This window comes from Neoarius graeffei, chromosome 14 (genome assembly GCF_027579695.1).
Source record: "Neoarius graeffei isolate fNeoGra1 chromosome 14, fNeoGra1.pri, whole genome shotgun sequence".
NCBI lineage: Eukaryota > Metazoa > Chordata > Actinopteri > Siluriformes > Ariidae > Neoarius > Neoarius graeffei.
In genome coordinates, this window is record NC_083582.1 from 4,283,507 (window position 1) to 4,300,533 (window position 17,027).

General features: G+C 41.4%; 2 protein-coding genes across 2 annotated transcripts in view; both read left to right on the forward strand.

Moving 5' to 3' along the window:
• Positions 1-17,027, forward strand: part of LOC132897904 (carbohydrate sulfotransferase 3-like) — a 166,384-nt gene that overhangs the window by 80,394 nt on the left and 68,963 nt on the right. The window lies entirely within an intron of this gene.
• Positions 9,112-15,084, forward strand: LOC132897902 (protein NYNRIN-like). The gene is made up of 3 exons (XM_060939166.1): positions 9,112-9,287; positions 12,080-12,162; positions 12,234-15,084. Exon 3 carries the CDS (start codon positions 12,489-12,491, stop codon positions 14,802-14,804), a length of 2,316 nt encoding a protein of 771 aa, XP_060795149.1. The 5' UTR covers positions 9,112-9,287; positions 12,080-12,162; positions 12,234-12,488; the 3' UTR covers positions 14,805-15,084.

Below are 17,027 nucleotides of genomic sequence, written 5' to 3' on the forward strand. Positions count from 1 at the left end.
ACTTATTCATTTTACCTGAGAACATTGGACGCATAATGTAATGATTTGTTTTTGAAGGTTTTTAAATCTGTCCTTTACACACATCATTCATGCAATTTATACAAAGAAAAGAAAAAAATCCTCGAAAAATATTGATCTTTTAATAGTTTAAAGTATGTCTTTGATTTTTAAAAAGCAATAAAAAGACCAAATTAACACCCATTTTTTGTTTCTCTAGAAACACTGAGCACACTGTTTAATGTGCAGATCAGATTATTGAGGTCATTTATGTCCAAACTGACAACAATTCCATTGACGTTAATAAGTGCTGGTTATGATAATGACTGAGACTGAGGTTATTTCTGCTTCACTGATTGGTTTCTTCACTGGAACTCCCCGCTGAAAGTGTATGAGCGCTTTTCTTTGACACTGAGATGGAAACAAGAAAAAAAACACATATGGAGGATAAACACACTGATACTGAGTGGATCATTTATGAACAGAATATCATAACACTAATAAATGCATGGCACCTACACGCATTTCTTCACTCCATCTGGAGTAAGAACATAAATCACTTTCTTGCGCTTGACTGTCAATTCCTCCTGCAGAAGGAAGAACAGAGAAGAGTCAGGTTTGCACAGACAACAGAAATAATCCATCACTGCAGCACTGAAAATAAAACAATATCCTCAATTTGAAATGACTGAAAATGTCTAGAAACAGGTTTAATAATCTTATATTTGGTAAGCACTAATTTAATAAAATATATTGAAGATATTTTCTCATCCTAAGATGTTTTTTGCACTGAATCAGGATTTTTGGTTTGATACTGAACAAAAATACACTTTTGTAACCTGTGTAATAGATCAGGTTAAAAATAAACCCACCTCTTCAGCAGGCATGCTCATAGCCTGGGCATGATTATATGGTAACCACTCGGCGAGTTGACTTTCTTGTCCGAATGGCACCAGTTGTTGGTTTGAATTGTTTTGAGAACAACCGCAATTTCTGCAGGAACCGCGATTCATTGTGTCTTCTTCTGGAAAAGTCATTATAACACTTTTAGTTATAATATATCTAACAAGACAGAAATACACTGCAGCTGATTAATTTCTCTAACAGCAGCTACATTTCACAGGTTTATATATTAACATAAACACAGCAAATATCTTTTGAATTATTTCCACAAATGTTCAAAAAAAATTCTGCTGCCGAATTTAAAGTCATCATCACAACACTGGTCATTATTACTTCAGATATTTTCGCCTCGTTATTGACTGATGGACACTCTGTCGTATCGATGTAGGACGGCTAATGCAGTGTATCACAGCAACTTTTATTAATTTTAATTATAAATACAGTTCTACGTTCCAGTTTATTGTTTACAAGTTTTAGTTTGATGGATTCTGAGGCCTCTAATGTTCTTACGAATTTTACCACAAATATCACAGGTGGAATTTGACGCAGGTGCTACTGCAGTTCTAGAAGAGTGACTACGTAGGTGTGCTTTCAGACCAGCGAGGGAGAGACAACGACTTTCATACAAGCTACATATGTGTTGACCATCAGTTCTGATCAATAACGGAACTGCTTTCTTTTTGTCTTCTTCATCTTCCAACCATTTGATTTAATCTTTAGTTTTTATAGTCCTGAATAGCCCACAAGCATAACTACATCATCACTTGTTTACCGCAATGCATTGTGGGGATAGCCGGGGTCGGTGGTTGAGTTATATGACGGATGCTGTGCTTTGTCGTGGAAGACAATGAAATTGGTGAGTTAAAGAGGTGGATAACGTGTCGAGGGTTAACAGCAGGAAAATCAGAATCCAAATCAAGCTTGGTGAGAAGGTAAGAGTCTAGCCCGAGTACACTGTACAACAACAACATCAAATCTCAGAATGTCTTATTTCTGAGGACGTATAATGCACCAGCTAAACTTTATCAAGAAAACAAATCTATCTGAATATCGGAAATTGTATGTAGCCTCTCTGAAATTGGCTGTAATGTCTATAGAGTTCATGGCGACGTTACATTCATTTTCAGCCGACTGCCAGGTCCTGTGGCCAGGTATAGCAAAACTTTATAGGCCTAATCAACAAAAATGTGCGAACAACATAAATAATTTGTATGCTAAATAATTTAATTCCTAATTTTGAAATATTTTCCTCCATTGAGTCAAATCTTAAGAAATAAACTTGTTTTGAAGTCTAATCTGGATTTATTTGTTGAACACGGATTGAACTTAATTTTTGGTGTGTTTTACAGGGTGAAGGACTTTATAATAAACAGTGGATTAAGTCGATACGTATGTGACCCAGATGGTGATGCATTAATAAATGCTGCTAGTGAGTTCCACTGAACATTATCCAGACCTGAAAGAGAACCCTTGGTGGTTTGGGCGTTTTATCAGTCCGACAGGCTCGTTCAGATGCCGAGTGCTTTGGTACGTTGAGAAGCAAAGGCCGAAGAATGCTTGTGTTTTACAGGCTTTGGAATATCACGAGTTTCAGACAATGAACAGTATCGATTGTTATAATCTTCTATAACCGAAGCCCATTCCGTGGACCATGGAAATATTGCTGGGTCACAGTTTAAAGGAGAACTGAAGGCAAATTTTTTATTATCAAAATTCTATTTATCTCATTTTATTAAATATAGGAATGCATTTTTGATCGCTGTTTTGTTGCTGCTATAGCAAGTTATGAGTGTTTGAAATATGCTCTGTAATATATCAGTCCGTATGTCAAAGCAATGGCTGTAAACGAGATTCGTTGAGACCTGTGTGAGACATCGAAGGACGGAAGTAAAACGTACAGCGGAAATCAAAGTGACCAATATCTTCCAACGTTGTCAAAAGATGCGCTCCCTCTTTCGAATGCTGGCGTGATCAAGCTGGAAGTTTTGTTTGTTTTGAGAGCAATCAGGAAAGTTTGAAAAAAGTAGGCAGTAATCGTCATTTAAACTCGGTTTTGTGCAATATTTTGTTTGGAAAACAGTTTTCAAAATGGCGGCACTGACACCTGGCTGATACTTCATGCTTTGAAGTCTCGCAAAAGTCTCATGAAGATCGCGCGGATAAGCGACGCCTGCCATGGACCAAACGAACTAAATTCAACACGGCTAAAAACTGAATAGGCCGATAAGTATCATATTTAATTGCAGTTAGTTGCCAATACGAGTCACGATATAAGGTTACTAAAACCCAAAACGTAATTGAAAAACACGTTAATTAAGAAATAAAGCAAGTTTAAAAATGACTTAATTTTTAAGTATGTCTTTTTCCCACCAGAGAAATGGAAGCTATAAACACTTGTCCATTTTGATTCAGTTCGAAGGTTTTCACTGCGGATCAAATTTAACAATTTCTTTCTTCTCTTCTGCTCAACTGGCAGCTGATAAAAGCTCAAATGAGGTGTTCTCTTTGTTGTAGAGACACAGTAAAGCACACAGCAGTTTACTTTAGGCGGCACGATTAAAACCGGTTACACAGAACAATGCAGTTTAACAAAGGCGAAAATAAACAATACAGCAGAGCTGACCCTGGGTATCACCCATAATACTTTGCGGTAAACAAGCGATGATGTAGTTATGGGTTAGGGTCATTTTGAATAGGTATATATTTCACCGTTGATCTCGATTGAGCAGAAGATGCTCCCAAGTTGAATGGTCCAATTTCAGAAGGTTAAGGATATCTTTCAGCTTATAGTTATAAGGAGAATCAGTCATCCGACTCTTCTAGGAGCATTGGGGAGCTGGCTGTACAACACAATTTTTGGAATTCTATCATTTTCCATCCTTATTATGTTTTATCATTTACCCATCCATCTTATTTGGCGCTTCACCAGATGTGCTACGAGATACTAGAAATCTTACAACTTGTAAGGACTTCATGATTAGATTCTGAGTAAACAGTATCAATAACTGGCACATTTATTTTATTCAAGATTAAAGTATTATCTGCGCACATATTTTGCCAGCAATAGCGAGTAATGAGAAAACACGATAGTGATCACAAAGTGATCTGTTGCTTTTCTTGAAAAATATGACAATTGAAGCATCTTCGAATTCTTGAGACCCCTGTTTCCCAACATTGCACCAAGATTTCTGTGAGTTTCTTTATAAGAAACCGTCCACTACAGGTCCACCTTGTTACAAATATTAATTATATTAGTAGATTTTATCATTTTAACAGTATGGCACAAACTACTTGACAACAATTTCAGGAAAATTGTGACTCAGTTATACACATTTACTGTAAAATAAAATGTAATGATATTTTTATCATTATATTCATTATCGAAGGAATACTTCGAGGATCTCCTCAATCCCACCATCATGTCTTCCACTGAGGAGACTGAGCATGATGACTCAGAGGTGGACTCGTCCATTACACAAGCCAAAGTCACTGAGGTGGTTTGCAAGCTCCTCACTCGGTGGCAAGGCACCGGGGGTGGATGAGATCCGCCCTGAGTATCTCAAGTCTCTGGATGTTGTGGGGCTGTCTTGGTTGACACGCCTCTGCAACATCGCGTGGCGGTCGGGGACAGTGCCTCTGGAGTGGCAGACTGGGGTGGTGGTCCCTCTTTTTATGAAAGGGGACCGGAGAGTGTGCTCCAATTATAGGGGAATCACACTTCTCAGCCTCCCAGGGAAGGTTTACTCCAGGGTACTGGAGAGGAGAATTTGACCGATAGTCAAACCTCGGATTCAGGAGGAACAATGCGGTTTTTGTCCTGGTCGCAGAACACTGGACCAGCTCTATACCCTTCATAGGGTGCTCGAGGGAGTTTGCCCAACCAGTCCACATGTGCTTTGTGGATCTGGAGAAGGCATTCGACCATGTCCCTCATGGTATTCTGTGGGGGGTGCTTCGGGAGTATGGGGTTCGGGGCTCTTTGCTAAGGGCTGTCCGGTCCCTGTACAAACGGAGCAGGAGTCTGGTTCGCATTGCCGGCAGTAAGTCAGACCTGTTCCCAGTGCATGTTGGACTCTGGCAGGGCTGCCCTTTGTCACTGGTTCTGTTCATAATTTTTAGGGACAGAATTTCTAGGCGCAGCCAGGGGCCGGAAGGAATCCTGTTTGGGAACCACAGGATTTCGTCTCTGCTTTTTGCGGATGATGTTGTCCTGTTGGCTTCTTCAAACCAGGACCTTCAGCATGCACTGGGGTGGTTTGCAGTTGAGTGTGAAGCGGCTGGGATGAGAATCAGCACCTCCAAGTCCAAGGACATGGTTCTCAACCGGAAAAGGATGGCTTGCCCTCTCCAGGTTGGTGGAGACGTCCTGCCTCAAGTGGAGGAGTTTAAGTATCTCGGGATCTTGTTCATGAGTGAGGGAAGGATGGAGTGTGAGATCGACAGGCAGATCGGTGCAGCCTCCACAGTGATGCGGTCAAGTCAAGTCAAGTGCTTTTATTTGTCACATACATTTTACATGTAGTGAAATGTTAAAGGGGTCATCAGCTCAGCATATAAATAAATAAATAAATAAATAAATAAGAATAAAAACAACATATGCAAATAAGTAACTGCACTAGAAAAGTAAAAGATGACTCTTGAAGCATGACATGTAAAAAATAAGTCTAAAATACTAATGAGTAAGTTAAAATATCCTGGGGATAACAACAAGATAAAAATGAAATGTGCACAGTTAAAATGTGCACAGGAAAATGAGTCCTCTAACACTGATATAAAAACTGTAGTAAAAGGGATTATTTTAGGGTCACTTTACCGGTCCGTCGTGGTGAAGAAGGAGCTGAGCCAAAAGGCGAAGCTCTCAATTTACCGGTCGGTCATGAGCTTTGGGTAATGACGGAAAGAACAAGATTGTGGATACAAGCGGCCGAAATGAGTTTCCTTCGCAGGGTGGCTGGGCGCTCCCTTAGAGATAGGGTGAGAAGCACAGTCACTTGGGAGGAGCTCAGAGTAGAGCCGCTGCTCCTCCACATCGAGAGGAATCAGCTGAGGTGGCTCGGGCATCTTTTTCGGATGCCTCATGGACGCCTCTCTGGGGAGGTGTTCCAGGCATGTCCCCCCAGGAGGAGGCCCCGGGGAAGACCCAGGACACGCTGGAGGGACTATGTCTCTCGGCTGGCCTGGGAACGCCTTGGTGTTCTTCCTGAGGAGCTGGCCGAGGTGTCTGGGGTGAGGGACATTTGGGCTTCCATGCTCAGACTGCTGCCTCTGCGACCCGGCCCCGGATAAGCGGAAGAAGACGAGACGAGACAATATTTTTATTTTTGTTTTTCTTGCTTTTCTTTTTGCTCTTCTTTTTTTTGCCAATTAAAACAAATATGACAGGCTACAAACACAGATAGATTCTTACCTGACAATACCTGATGATACTTGATGATATCTCTCCCTCAGACTGACAGACCATTTCTTACACAGGCTTTATACCACCAGCTGAGCATAACTTTTGCTTTTGTTTTTTTTTTGTTTTTTTGTTTTTTAGACACATTCCTGTGCAGATGATGGTAAATCTTTGTTACCCCAGCTGAACAGGTTCCTTGATGCATTCATCTCGGGTCTCAAAAACACATCAGCTCCAAAACACTTAAAATATTCGGAACTCAGATATACCAGGAAGTGTCAGTTAAACTACAGTAAGGCAATGCCACACTTCAGATACATTTTAACAAATAGGTGACATTTATTTTATCTTATGTTCAAATGAAATAATGTGTAAGAATGTCTGTCTTTTTTTTATACATTTCAGCAGGAAACATCCATCATGTCCAAATAAAAGAAACCAGCACATTGTAGTAATTACAGTCATTTTCCATAAACACAGTGTAATTAATTTAAATAAAATTATTAACATAGTAAAGGCCAAATCATTGCTATTTTAAAAGGGCCTTACAGTATCATTATGTGATATGTGAGAAATTTAATAATTTTTAAAAGGATGTTTTTAGAGTCTAGCATGCTGAGACTTTTAATACAGTCTTTCTCTACACCATTATTCATGAATTAATAATATCATCATGGTAACCTGTTAAAACCAGTTTAAAAATTATTAAAAATTAGTTTTATACATCAGGGGTGGATTTCCAAAAAGACTCTTAAGGTTGAGAGTGTCTTTGACCGCCTCTTAAGATCCATTGTTAAGTTAACATGGTTTTCCCAAACAATGTCGTAGCCAAAGTAGTGCTTTCGTTCAGTGTTTCTCAACAACTGGGCCATGGCCCAATGGGCCATGGAACGCCATCTAGTGGGCTGCGAATTTTTATCAAGTTTGAAGCCAAACATTAAATAGTTCGGGATGTTGTAGTGTCCTAAATCCAGTAGCTGGTTTGCCGAACACTTTTCAAGTGGAATAAATACATTTGTGGGTGAATTAAGGAGAACAAGCCTTTATTTTTGTCACATTCCTCCTTTACATTTAACCCGTGTGTGTATACACATACAGAGAGAGAGAGAGAGAGAGTGCAGTGGGCAGAATAAATAAATACGTTTGTGGGTAAATTATATGGATCTGTGATGCCTGCTGGAAGAGAAGATCAGGAGGATTGAGAATCGAGTGGCTGTGGTTTGTTTTCATCCGATACTGAAACTTGTAGCGTTCAAGCAACCATCGCAAAGATGTGGACAAAAAGCCCAGAAACTCCTCCTTACCCAGGCAAAAACAATACAAGATTTATCTTGTAGTGTCCTGATCCCCAGATCTTTAACCCAGCCACATATAAAAAGTTGTTCTCCTCCATGCTCTTCCAGGTTTTCATCTGTGTGTCCATGTAGAACGACACCTGCAGCACCAGATAGTTTGAGATGGCGGGGAACTCAATGGATGGATAATTTTCCAATTCATAATGAATGAATGAATGAATGAATGAATGAATGACATTATTTAAACACGATAAATTGATCAGCAAAGCTGGTGGGGTCATGTACAGATACAAATAACTACAAATATAAAAGACTAAAAATAAACACAATCTTAAAAAGAACTTAAAATCTGTTGATTATCTGTTAATTATCTTCACATTAAGTTAATTAATAGTATGCATAACTATTGTCTTTGTATTAATAACAGCTAAAATAGGATCAAAATTTATTCTACTGTTGGGTCAAAAATTTATTATATGTAGATTATGATCAGAATATGAATCAGAATCAGTAGGTTAAATCAGGATATATGTAGGTGTATATGTAAGTTTAGTGAAATAGTGATTCTTAGCTTATTCTGTGTTAAGATTTAGTTTGAAATGACCTTAGGTCCGGCTGGACATTGTTTGGGAACATTTTGTTTATGAATGTGTATTTTTGAACAGAGACGTGTCTGAAGGTCTGTTTTAGTGTCAGATCGACTCATACCACACTCAGAAATAGTAGAATTAAAGTTCATGATTATGCTTATTCATTCAGTTGAATCTTAGGTCATGGCTTCATAAAGGCTATGAAATACACTGAAATATATTGAAATATACTATGGTAATGATTAATATTAGTTTTATAGATCCCGTAATTAATGAATACATTCCGTGATTAATGTTAGTTTCATAGTTCTAGATTAGTTTTATAATGATATTATAATTATAATTAAGATCTCATGATTCTAAGGATTTTTAGTTTAAGAGAATTAACCTAATTTAGTTATAAGTTTAATCCTGTTAGTGGTTTAATTGTTCTCTCTCTTTCAGACATATTCTCATTGTACTTGTGGTTAAGTTGTTCTTTTTTTTTATGTTTATTCTCTTATAACATTCATTATTAAGAGCTGATTGTTATTTGTTAATTACTTATGTTGATGGAATCAAGATAATCAAGATGTAATTTACTGACTGACCACACATTCATGTATTAAGAATTATTCATGTTAATCATTAAGAATTAGTACGATCCTTTCTGTGCAAACTAGTGTTTTTTGACCTTCTTCGTAGGCAAACATTAAACATTATCTATGTTTATACATTCCAAACTATTCCACGAAGAATCAGACATAACATCTATCTGTACCTTATTGTCAGCAAAAAATATGTTATTATATTATTATGATTGATTCAAGATCATTACACACTTCTACATAGACACACACACATAGACACACACACACACACGAAGACAAAACATAAACACAGCAACACTATAAGACATTCCCACAAATGTTTTCATTTAGACGAAGCGAGCGAATAAACTGGCATGTGAACAACCCACACGTGTTCTCCTGTCTGTTTCTGAGCGATTCGTCTCCTTGTCTCCTTGTCTCCTTCGGGCCCGAAGGGAAGGCATTCACGAAGGAATCCAGGGTCTCTTTCTGGGTGAACCCAACAATTTGGTGTCAGAAGTGGGATACTGCCAACCAGGTGAGTAAATTTAATTTTAATTTATAATTTGATTGGTTATTGATTGGTTGACCGCCTGGTTGGTAGTAATTTCAAAAATAGAGACCCAGTAAATTCAGGTAAACCTCGTGTGGAGGCACGGGACGTAAGGACCCTCGTAGACTGAAGATTAGATTAGACCTTTATTTATTTTAGACTCTTGTTTACGGGACGAGACGGGGCTAGTAGAGCCACGGGATTGGGCTGGTAAACCTCGTAATATTTGTTTACGGGACGGTAAGCCTCGTGAAGACACTTCAAGGGGGAGAACTGTCACGAGAAGAGCGCGCTTTTAATCTTTGATTCCTTCGTGCGGCCATGGGGGGTAGTTGTGGTAGTAAAGAGGTACTCAGACCCGATTCTGAAGACACTCCACGGGATTGGATGAATCGATGTGATTTGGGATTCTATACTGCTCCTTGGCTGGACCTTCTAGCCGATTGGTCTACGAAACAATTTCAGTCTCGGTTAATTTATCCTCGTGCAGGGACTTTTAGACCAGAGTATCTAATTTCGGCACACAAACAGATATATGAAGGATTTGGCAACCCAGAATGGGATTATGATTACATGACCAAAGGTTATTTAGAGTGGATTAGAATGAAGCCAATTTGGGATCATTTTCAGAAAATTAAAGAGACGAAAGAACAAAAGAATTCAATACCACATCCCAAGCGCAATGCAGAGGTGCAACCTGCTTTATTTAGATCCCTAGCCTCTGCTCCTCCGCTGATCGAGGAAACAAGAAACATTCCAAACATTCCTGTAGATACACCGGCGAACGCTTCATGTCCCGCTGATAACGTTCCTAGCGTATCTCATAACACAGGCGCTAGAAGGAAAACTGTAATGAGCAGAAGAAACGAGACAAACGAATCTCATACGGATTCTGACGATGAAATAAACACAGCTTGTGTGTGGGCGCGAAGAGGAAAGGGATTTAAGATCTATCCGCCTTCAGCATCAGAATTAAAAGACATTATCAAGCTATTGCCTTCGATAAACAACCCAGTCAATTTCGTAGACATGCTCGTAAGAATGTGCAGGCACAAACAAATGGTTGGTGCAGATTATCGCCTTCTCATGCATGCTGTTCTCGGTGATAAATATGATGAAGATGCATTGTTAGCAGCCGTCCCTTGTCTGAAACCGGAGAATGACGACTATGCTGTTACGGAGGTTAAGGAAGAAGAAGATGGTCAGACTACGACCAAACAGGTAATGAGGTTTTACTGGAAAGATATTGATAGAGCTATGAGAGAATTAAGGGAACAATTGACGCGTTATCTGCTCTCACGAAGACAGGCTAGCCGTGATCTTTCACAGGTTACTAATTGTAAACAGGAGAAGGCTGAACTCACTTCCAAGTTTTTGACACGCTTTAGCGAGACATGGACTTGTTTGGGAAATATGCCACTGAACCAGCAGCAAAGCAATCCTCTCTTTATCTCGACATTTCTGAATAATTGTCGTCCTGATGTGCAGAAGGTGTTGAAACATCATTTGAGTGACCGGAGTAATATGATAGTGAGAGCTCTAGGGGAGAAGATTAGAATTTTGGAGGGAGATGATCTTTTGGATACTAAGCAGGTGGCTTGTCTTTCCGTTGCTAGTGGTTACTCACAACAGAATTGGGGTGATCCACAAGGACGGGCGGGGAATAAGGGATTCCCCAGTGATAGATTGTGCTATTATTGCGGTAAAGAAGGACATTGGAAGCGCGAGTGTAGAAAGAAACGGATAGATGAGGATAGGGCACGTCAAAGAGCTGCTTCTGCTTCTTCTTCTAATCTTCAGCGTGGTGTGTCTTTTCCTTCTCCTCCCCCTCCTTCTCCTGCTTTGCCTACTGCAAACGTAGGCCCATATCGAGCATAGAGCTGCCTACAGAGCTGTGACCCCATGATGTTACATTGTTCTTTCGACTCTTATCTAGCTAGTGATTTGCCTGTTGTAGAATTAGTTGTGGATGGAAAGGTGCTCCCTTTCTTAATTGACACTGGTGCTACAATGTCCTCGGTGGGAAAGTCATATGAGGGTCCGATGTCTAACAAAACCGTTCGCTCTGTGGGAATTGATGGGGTCCCTTTTCCTTCCCCTTGCACTCCTCCGTTACTGGTAACCTGTCCCGCTGACCCAGCACTTCGTAAACATCACTCTTTTGTGTTGATGTCACAGTGTCCTTTTAACTTAATGGGACGGGATCTAATGAGCCTGTTACATTTATCCATTTCGTTTCAGGGATCCAAGATGACAATTTGCACTCCTGACTCGCTGCCTCCTGCTTTATCTTATCTTTCTTCACATGTGACTGTGCCAAATATCTCTGCTGTTTGCATGACTTCTGTAAACTCTGTTATTCCCTCTGCTGACCCTTCTACGGCTTTGGCTGAAATTCCCTCCTCTCTTTGGGCTGAACAGAAGGATGAGGTAGGCCTGGTTAATTGTGTTCCTTATGAAGCTAAGCTGAAACATCTGCTCCCTGTTTATGTTAACCAGTATCCTCTCTCTGAGGATAAAGTCAAAGGGATCGATGTCATCCTACGGTCTCTCCTTGAACAAGGCGTGGTGAGAGAGTGTATCAGCCCGTATAATACACCTGTCAACCCCGTGCCCAAGCCAGACGGTACCTGGCGTTTTACGCAGGACTTGCGTAAGATCAATGAACTAATTGTTCCTGTAGCACCTATTGTACCTGACGTTTCCTCTGTAATATCACAAGTTCCTGCTGATCATTGCTGTTTCTCCGTCATTGATCTCTGCTCTGCTTTTTTCAGCGTTCCGGTTGGAGAAAACACACAGCCTTTGTTTGCGTTCACGCACAGACGGAAGCAGTATACTTGGACACGCCTACCACAAGGTTTTATTGACTCTCCAGCTGTGTTTTCAGCTGTAATTCGTAACGCACTTTGTGACCTCTCCCTCCCCCAGGGCTCTGTGATCCTGACCTACGCCGATGATCTTCTGATATCCGCTGAGTCCCCAGAAATCTGCCAAGCCGCATCATTGCACCTGCTCCAACATCTGGCAAAAAAGGGTTTCAAGGTTTCCAGAACCAAGCTCCAGTTCTGCAAAGACACTGTTAAGTATCTGGGCTTTGAACTTTCACAAGGTTGTCGTAAGCTGTCAGCTGATCGGGTGCAGGCGATTCTAGACACGAAACGTCCTGCCACTAAGCATGCCCTCATGTCTTTTCTGGGTCTTATCAATTACTGCAGACAATGGATCCCTGACTGCTCCTCCTATGACAAGATTCTCCGTGCTGCAATCTCTCCTCAAGACCCACAGCGACATCCTTTGACCTGGACTGACACTATGATTAACGCTTATCACTCCCTCAAAAGCGCTCTCTGCTCCGCCCCAGCTCTGGGTTTACCTGACTACTCCAAGCCCTTTCATCTCTACTCCTGTGAACAACAAGGTACGGCGTCTGGTGTTTTGGCTCAGGAGCATGGAGGGGGGATTCGTCCGTGTGCGTTCTTATCTAAAACATTAGACACTGTTGCTCAAGGCTTGCCTGCGTGTCTAAGAGCTGTCGCCGCCTGTGCTATGATGGTTTCAGATGCAGAGAAATTGGTTTTGTCTCACCCACTGATCTTGCACTCGTCACATCAAGTTAAACAGGTATTGCAAAATTTGCAGACTCAACATATGACTGCACAGCGACGCTCCGGATATGAAACCATTCTCCTTTCTACTGATAATCTCGAAATTCGAACCGCATCCTCTAATACTGTAGGTCACGCTCTCGCACGCCTTCTTAACTCTCAGGACGACACCTTAGAGGACACTGATCATGACTGTCTATCTGAAATCTTGCATACTACCAGTATCAGGCCTGATCTTTCCTCCAGCCCTCTGGAGACTGGGGAAGTAATCTTTGTTGATGGCTCTTGTTCTAAACCTTCAGATAATGTTTTCCTCTGTGGCTATTCTGTGTGTTCCCTGCCTGACATTGTACACGAGGCCTATGCTCTCCCGTTCTCTTCCGCTCAGGCAGCCGAATTGTATGCACTAATGCGTGCCTGTATTTTGTTTCAGGGCAAGGACGTCACTATCTACACAGACTCTCGTTATGCCTTTGGGGTGGCTCATGATTTTGGGAAGATTTGGCAGTCACGGGGCTTCCACGCAGCAGATGGGAAGCCCATTTCACACTCAACCTTAGTACAAAATCTTATTGATTCTTGTCATCTCCCTAGGTCACTCGCTATAGTCAAGACTAAAGCGCATGCCTCGGGAAACACCCCTGAACGAATGGGTAACTCTCTTGCTGATCGTATGGCGAAATTTGCTGCTGCTTCTGGTGTCATGTCTCCTGGTCTAGACTCTTCATCATGTAATACATCTTGTCTTGCTAGTAGTTTGATCCCAGATTTAGACCTTATCTCTTTACAGGCTTCAGCTTCTCCAAATGATTCTGCCTTTTGGCAGCTACAAGATGCTTATGTCGCCTCTGATGGCCTATGGTACAGCCAAGATGGCCGTCTTTGCCTTCCATCACATTGCCTTCCTTTCCTTGTGCGTGAATTTCATGGCGTAACACACCGTGCACGAAGGGGGGTAAAGGGGGACATGAACAAACTTTTCTGTATAGCTAATCTAAACAGTTTGGTGGATTCAATTCTCGAGAGATGCCTCATCTGCGCACAGAACAATCACTCCAAAGCAGTCGCGAAACACGAGTGTTTACCCATACCGACATCTCCATTCTCAGAATGGCAAATTGACTTCACACACATGCCTCCCTGTGGGCCGTTTAAATATCTCTTGGTGATTGTGGACAAATTTTCTAAATGGGTAGAAGCCTTTCCGTGTTCTAGAGAGAATGCAAAGGTAGTGACTCGTACGTTGGCAAAAGAAATAATACCTCGTTATGGGGTTCCAGATGCCATAGACTCAGACAAAGGTACCCCTTTCGCCTCAAAGGTCACACAAGATCTGTGTAAGTATCTTTCACTAAACTGGCGCTTTCACATTCCATACCATCCTCAATCTTCTGGTATCGTAGAGCGTACTAATCGAACATTGAAAGACAAACTAACTAAGGCTATGCAGACCACGGGTTCCAGAAATTGGGTAGACCTATTGCCAGCCACACTGGCCGAAATTCGCATGACATCGAAGCCTAGTCTCGGCGGCTATTCCCCCTACGAGATCATTTTTGGGCGACCGTTCCCTGTCCCCTGGAGAAAAGGGACTCCGGCTCTGGGTACCTCTGATTTGAAGACACATATGGATGAGTATTCTGCAGCCCTTATCGATAAATTGCATGAAATTTGTAATAAGGTCAATAGTACAATATCACTTCCACCATCGGCAAACACACACCCCTTCCAAGTGGGAGATAAGGTGCTGGTGCAATTTTTTAAACGATTTGGACAATTGGGAAAACCTCGATATAGTGAGCCTGCAGAAATAGTCGCCATTACTCGTACTGCTGTTTTAACTGACCTTTTTCCACAGTGGATTCATGCCACCCGACTGAAGAAGGCTCCGTAATAAAGTTGTGTTACAATCAGTTGCTATTAACGCTTTTTGTGTCCCTATCTAGTCTCTTTCTCTCTCTCTCTCTTTCTCTCTCCCTTTCTCTGTGCTATAGAATTGACCTGTGTGCAAACGCTGACTGAGTTGTGCAGCCCGGCTGACTGAGAATCCGTTACTGCCCGTGAGACGTTGTGAACAAAGGGGGGAAGAGATCTTGCGCCCAGTCCAGATTTGGAACCGTGGAACCGAACCACCTCACTACAATCCATGATGGTCCACATCGCGGGTCTCATGACATCACTACTCGGGGCAGGGCTACCCGCCCGAGCCTTCAGGATCACTCCCTTGCTCGGGGCAGGGTTACCCGCCCGAGCATTCGTGTCCGCTTCATCTCTGCTCGGGGCAGGGTTACCCGCCCGAGCCTTCGTGGCTGCTGCATCTCTGCTCGGGGCAGGGTTACCCGCCCGAGCCTTCGTGATCATTTTCCTATTGCTCGGAGCAGGGTTACCCGCTGGAGCTGGACCTCGGGACAACATCTTCTGGCAATTTGCTAACTGGACTGCACGGGCTCACACAAATGAAAGTTGTTATGTATGTCATTTGATGCCATCCTCCACTATTATTACACGCCCACCTTTGCCGTTATGCTCTGAAGCTTTATATTATGCTTGGGGGCCAAAAGGCCAACCTTCTAAATTTTGGGGCCCTTTCTGTAATTACTCTCCTCACCCTTCTGTGGTAGCAAAGTTAAACCAGACTTCTTCAGTACATGGCACAAATACCCCCGACATTATATTACAAGATTCTATTCTCACTACTCTGAAAGTAGATATGCCTTCTAATTTCACTTTCCCTCATTGTTTTAGAATGAATTACTCTCAAAAAAGTAATATTTATTTAGGACACATTCCTAAGTCTCAATGTAAGCAGATATATGATCAGAATTCCGTCACCTCTCCATGTCCTCGCTGGATCCCAAATTCATGCCGATGTAAACCTCCGCTAACTGATTGTACACTCAACAGTATCGGATATATCAAAAATACATGTAGAGCTCATCCTAATTGCGTTCCACCACACCCTAATAATTATCCTGGTGTTAAATTGGCATTAAACTGGTACTGGTACTGCGGTAATAGTAATCTCCTTGTTTCGTTTCCCACTAAGTGGTCAGGCATTTGCGCTCCCATACAACTCAAAAACGCTATCACTGCTATCCATCCTCTCTCTGCTCATCGCCCAAAACGAGATGTTATTCATAATTTTCCACCCCTGGAACATCATCTTACTACTCGGTGGCACAGGTTTTGGACATCAATGTTTCCTCATTTTGGTGTAGCTGATCTATGGAAGAATGTAGAATTAACACATTATCGCTTGGCCAGCTTTGTTAATGAAACCATTAAAGCTGTCGATGGTATTAGAACAGAATTAACCTCCCTGCGTCTAATGACTACTCAAAATCGTATGGCCCTTTTAATGTCACATTTCGCAAGTAAACTTTTCTTTCATAAGAAAAATCCTTCTTTGTTAGCGTGTAAGGATCTGAGCCCATTGAGTGGTTTCTACATCCACTTCTTTTGAGTGAACTTCTTGGTTTTAATAACTTGCTAGTTTGCTGATCAAAAAACATGGCAATAAGTTCTTGTGTTAATGGACGAGACTTCGCTTTTGGATCATTAATCCTTTCTGATTGAGAATGACCTGCATGTAGGTTTTGGCTTCTGGCACATCCATACAGTTTTAAATATAATACCTACAATTACAAACATCTTGTTTTATTGCATTTAATTAATTCCTGGGCTCCCATCTGTGACAGGGAGTGATGTCGCATCCCATTAATACACTTTACAATAGATTATTAGATTCTAATACAATAGATGAGCTAAAATAATTGGGGATCTTTTTTAATGGGCCTTGACTCATGACAAGTATGAATAGGTGGGCCTCGAAGCAGAAAAAGTTGAGAACCCCTGATTTAGTTCACTCTTCACTTATGATGGACCTGGATCACTCTTTCACAACAAAGAGCGTCTCTTCATAGCCGAATACACAGAAGGCAGACGCGCCTCCGAGGGACTCTCACAGTCAGTGGGCGGAGACTGGTGTTGAATCTGCTGCTGGTGTTAAATTACTTCTCTTGTACATTGGAAGTGCATCGAGGTACATCGAGTTAATTATTAAATAAATATACACAAAACATTTTGACTACATTTCAAGATGATATGAAATTACGCA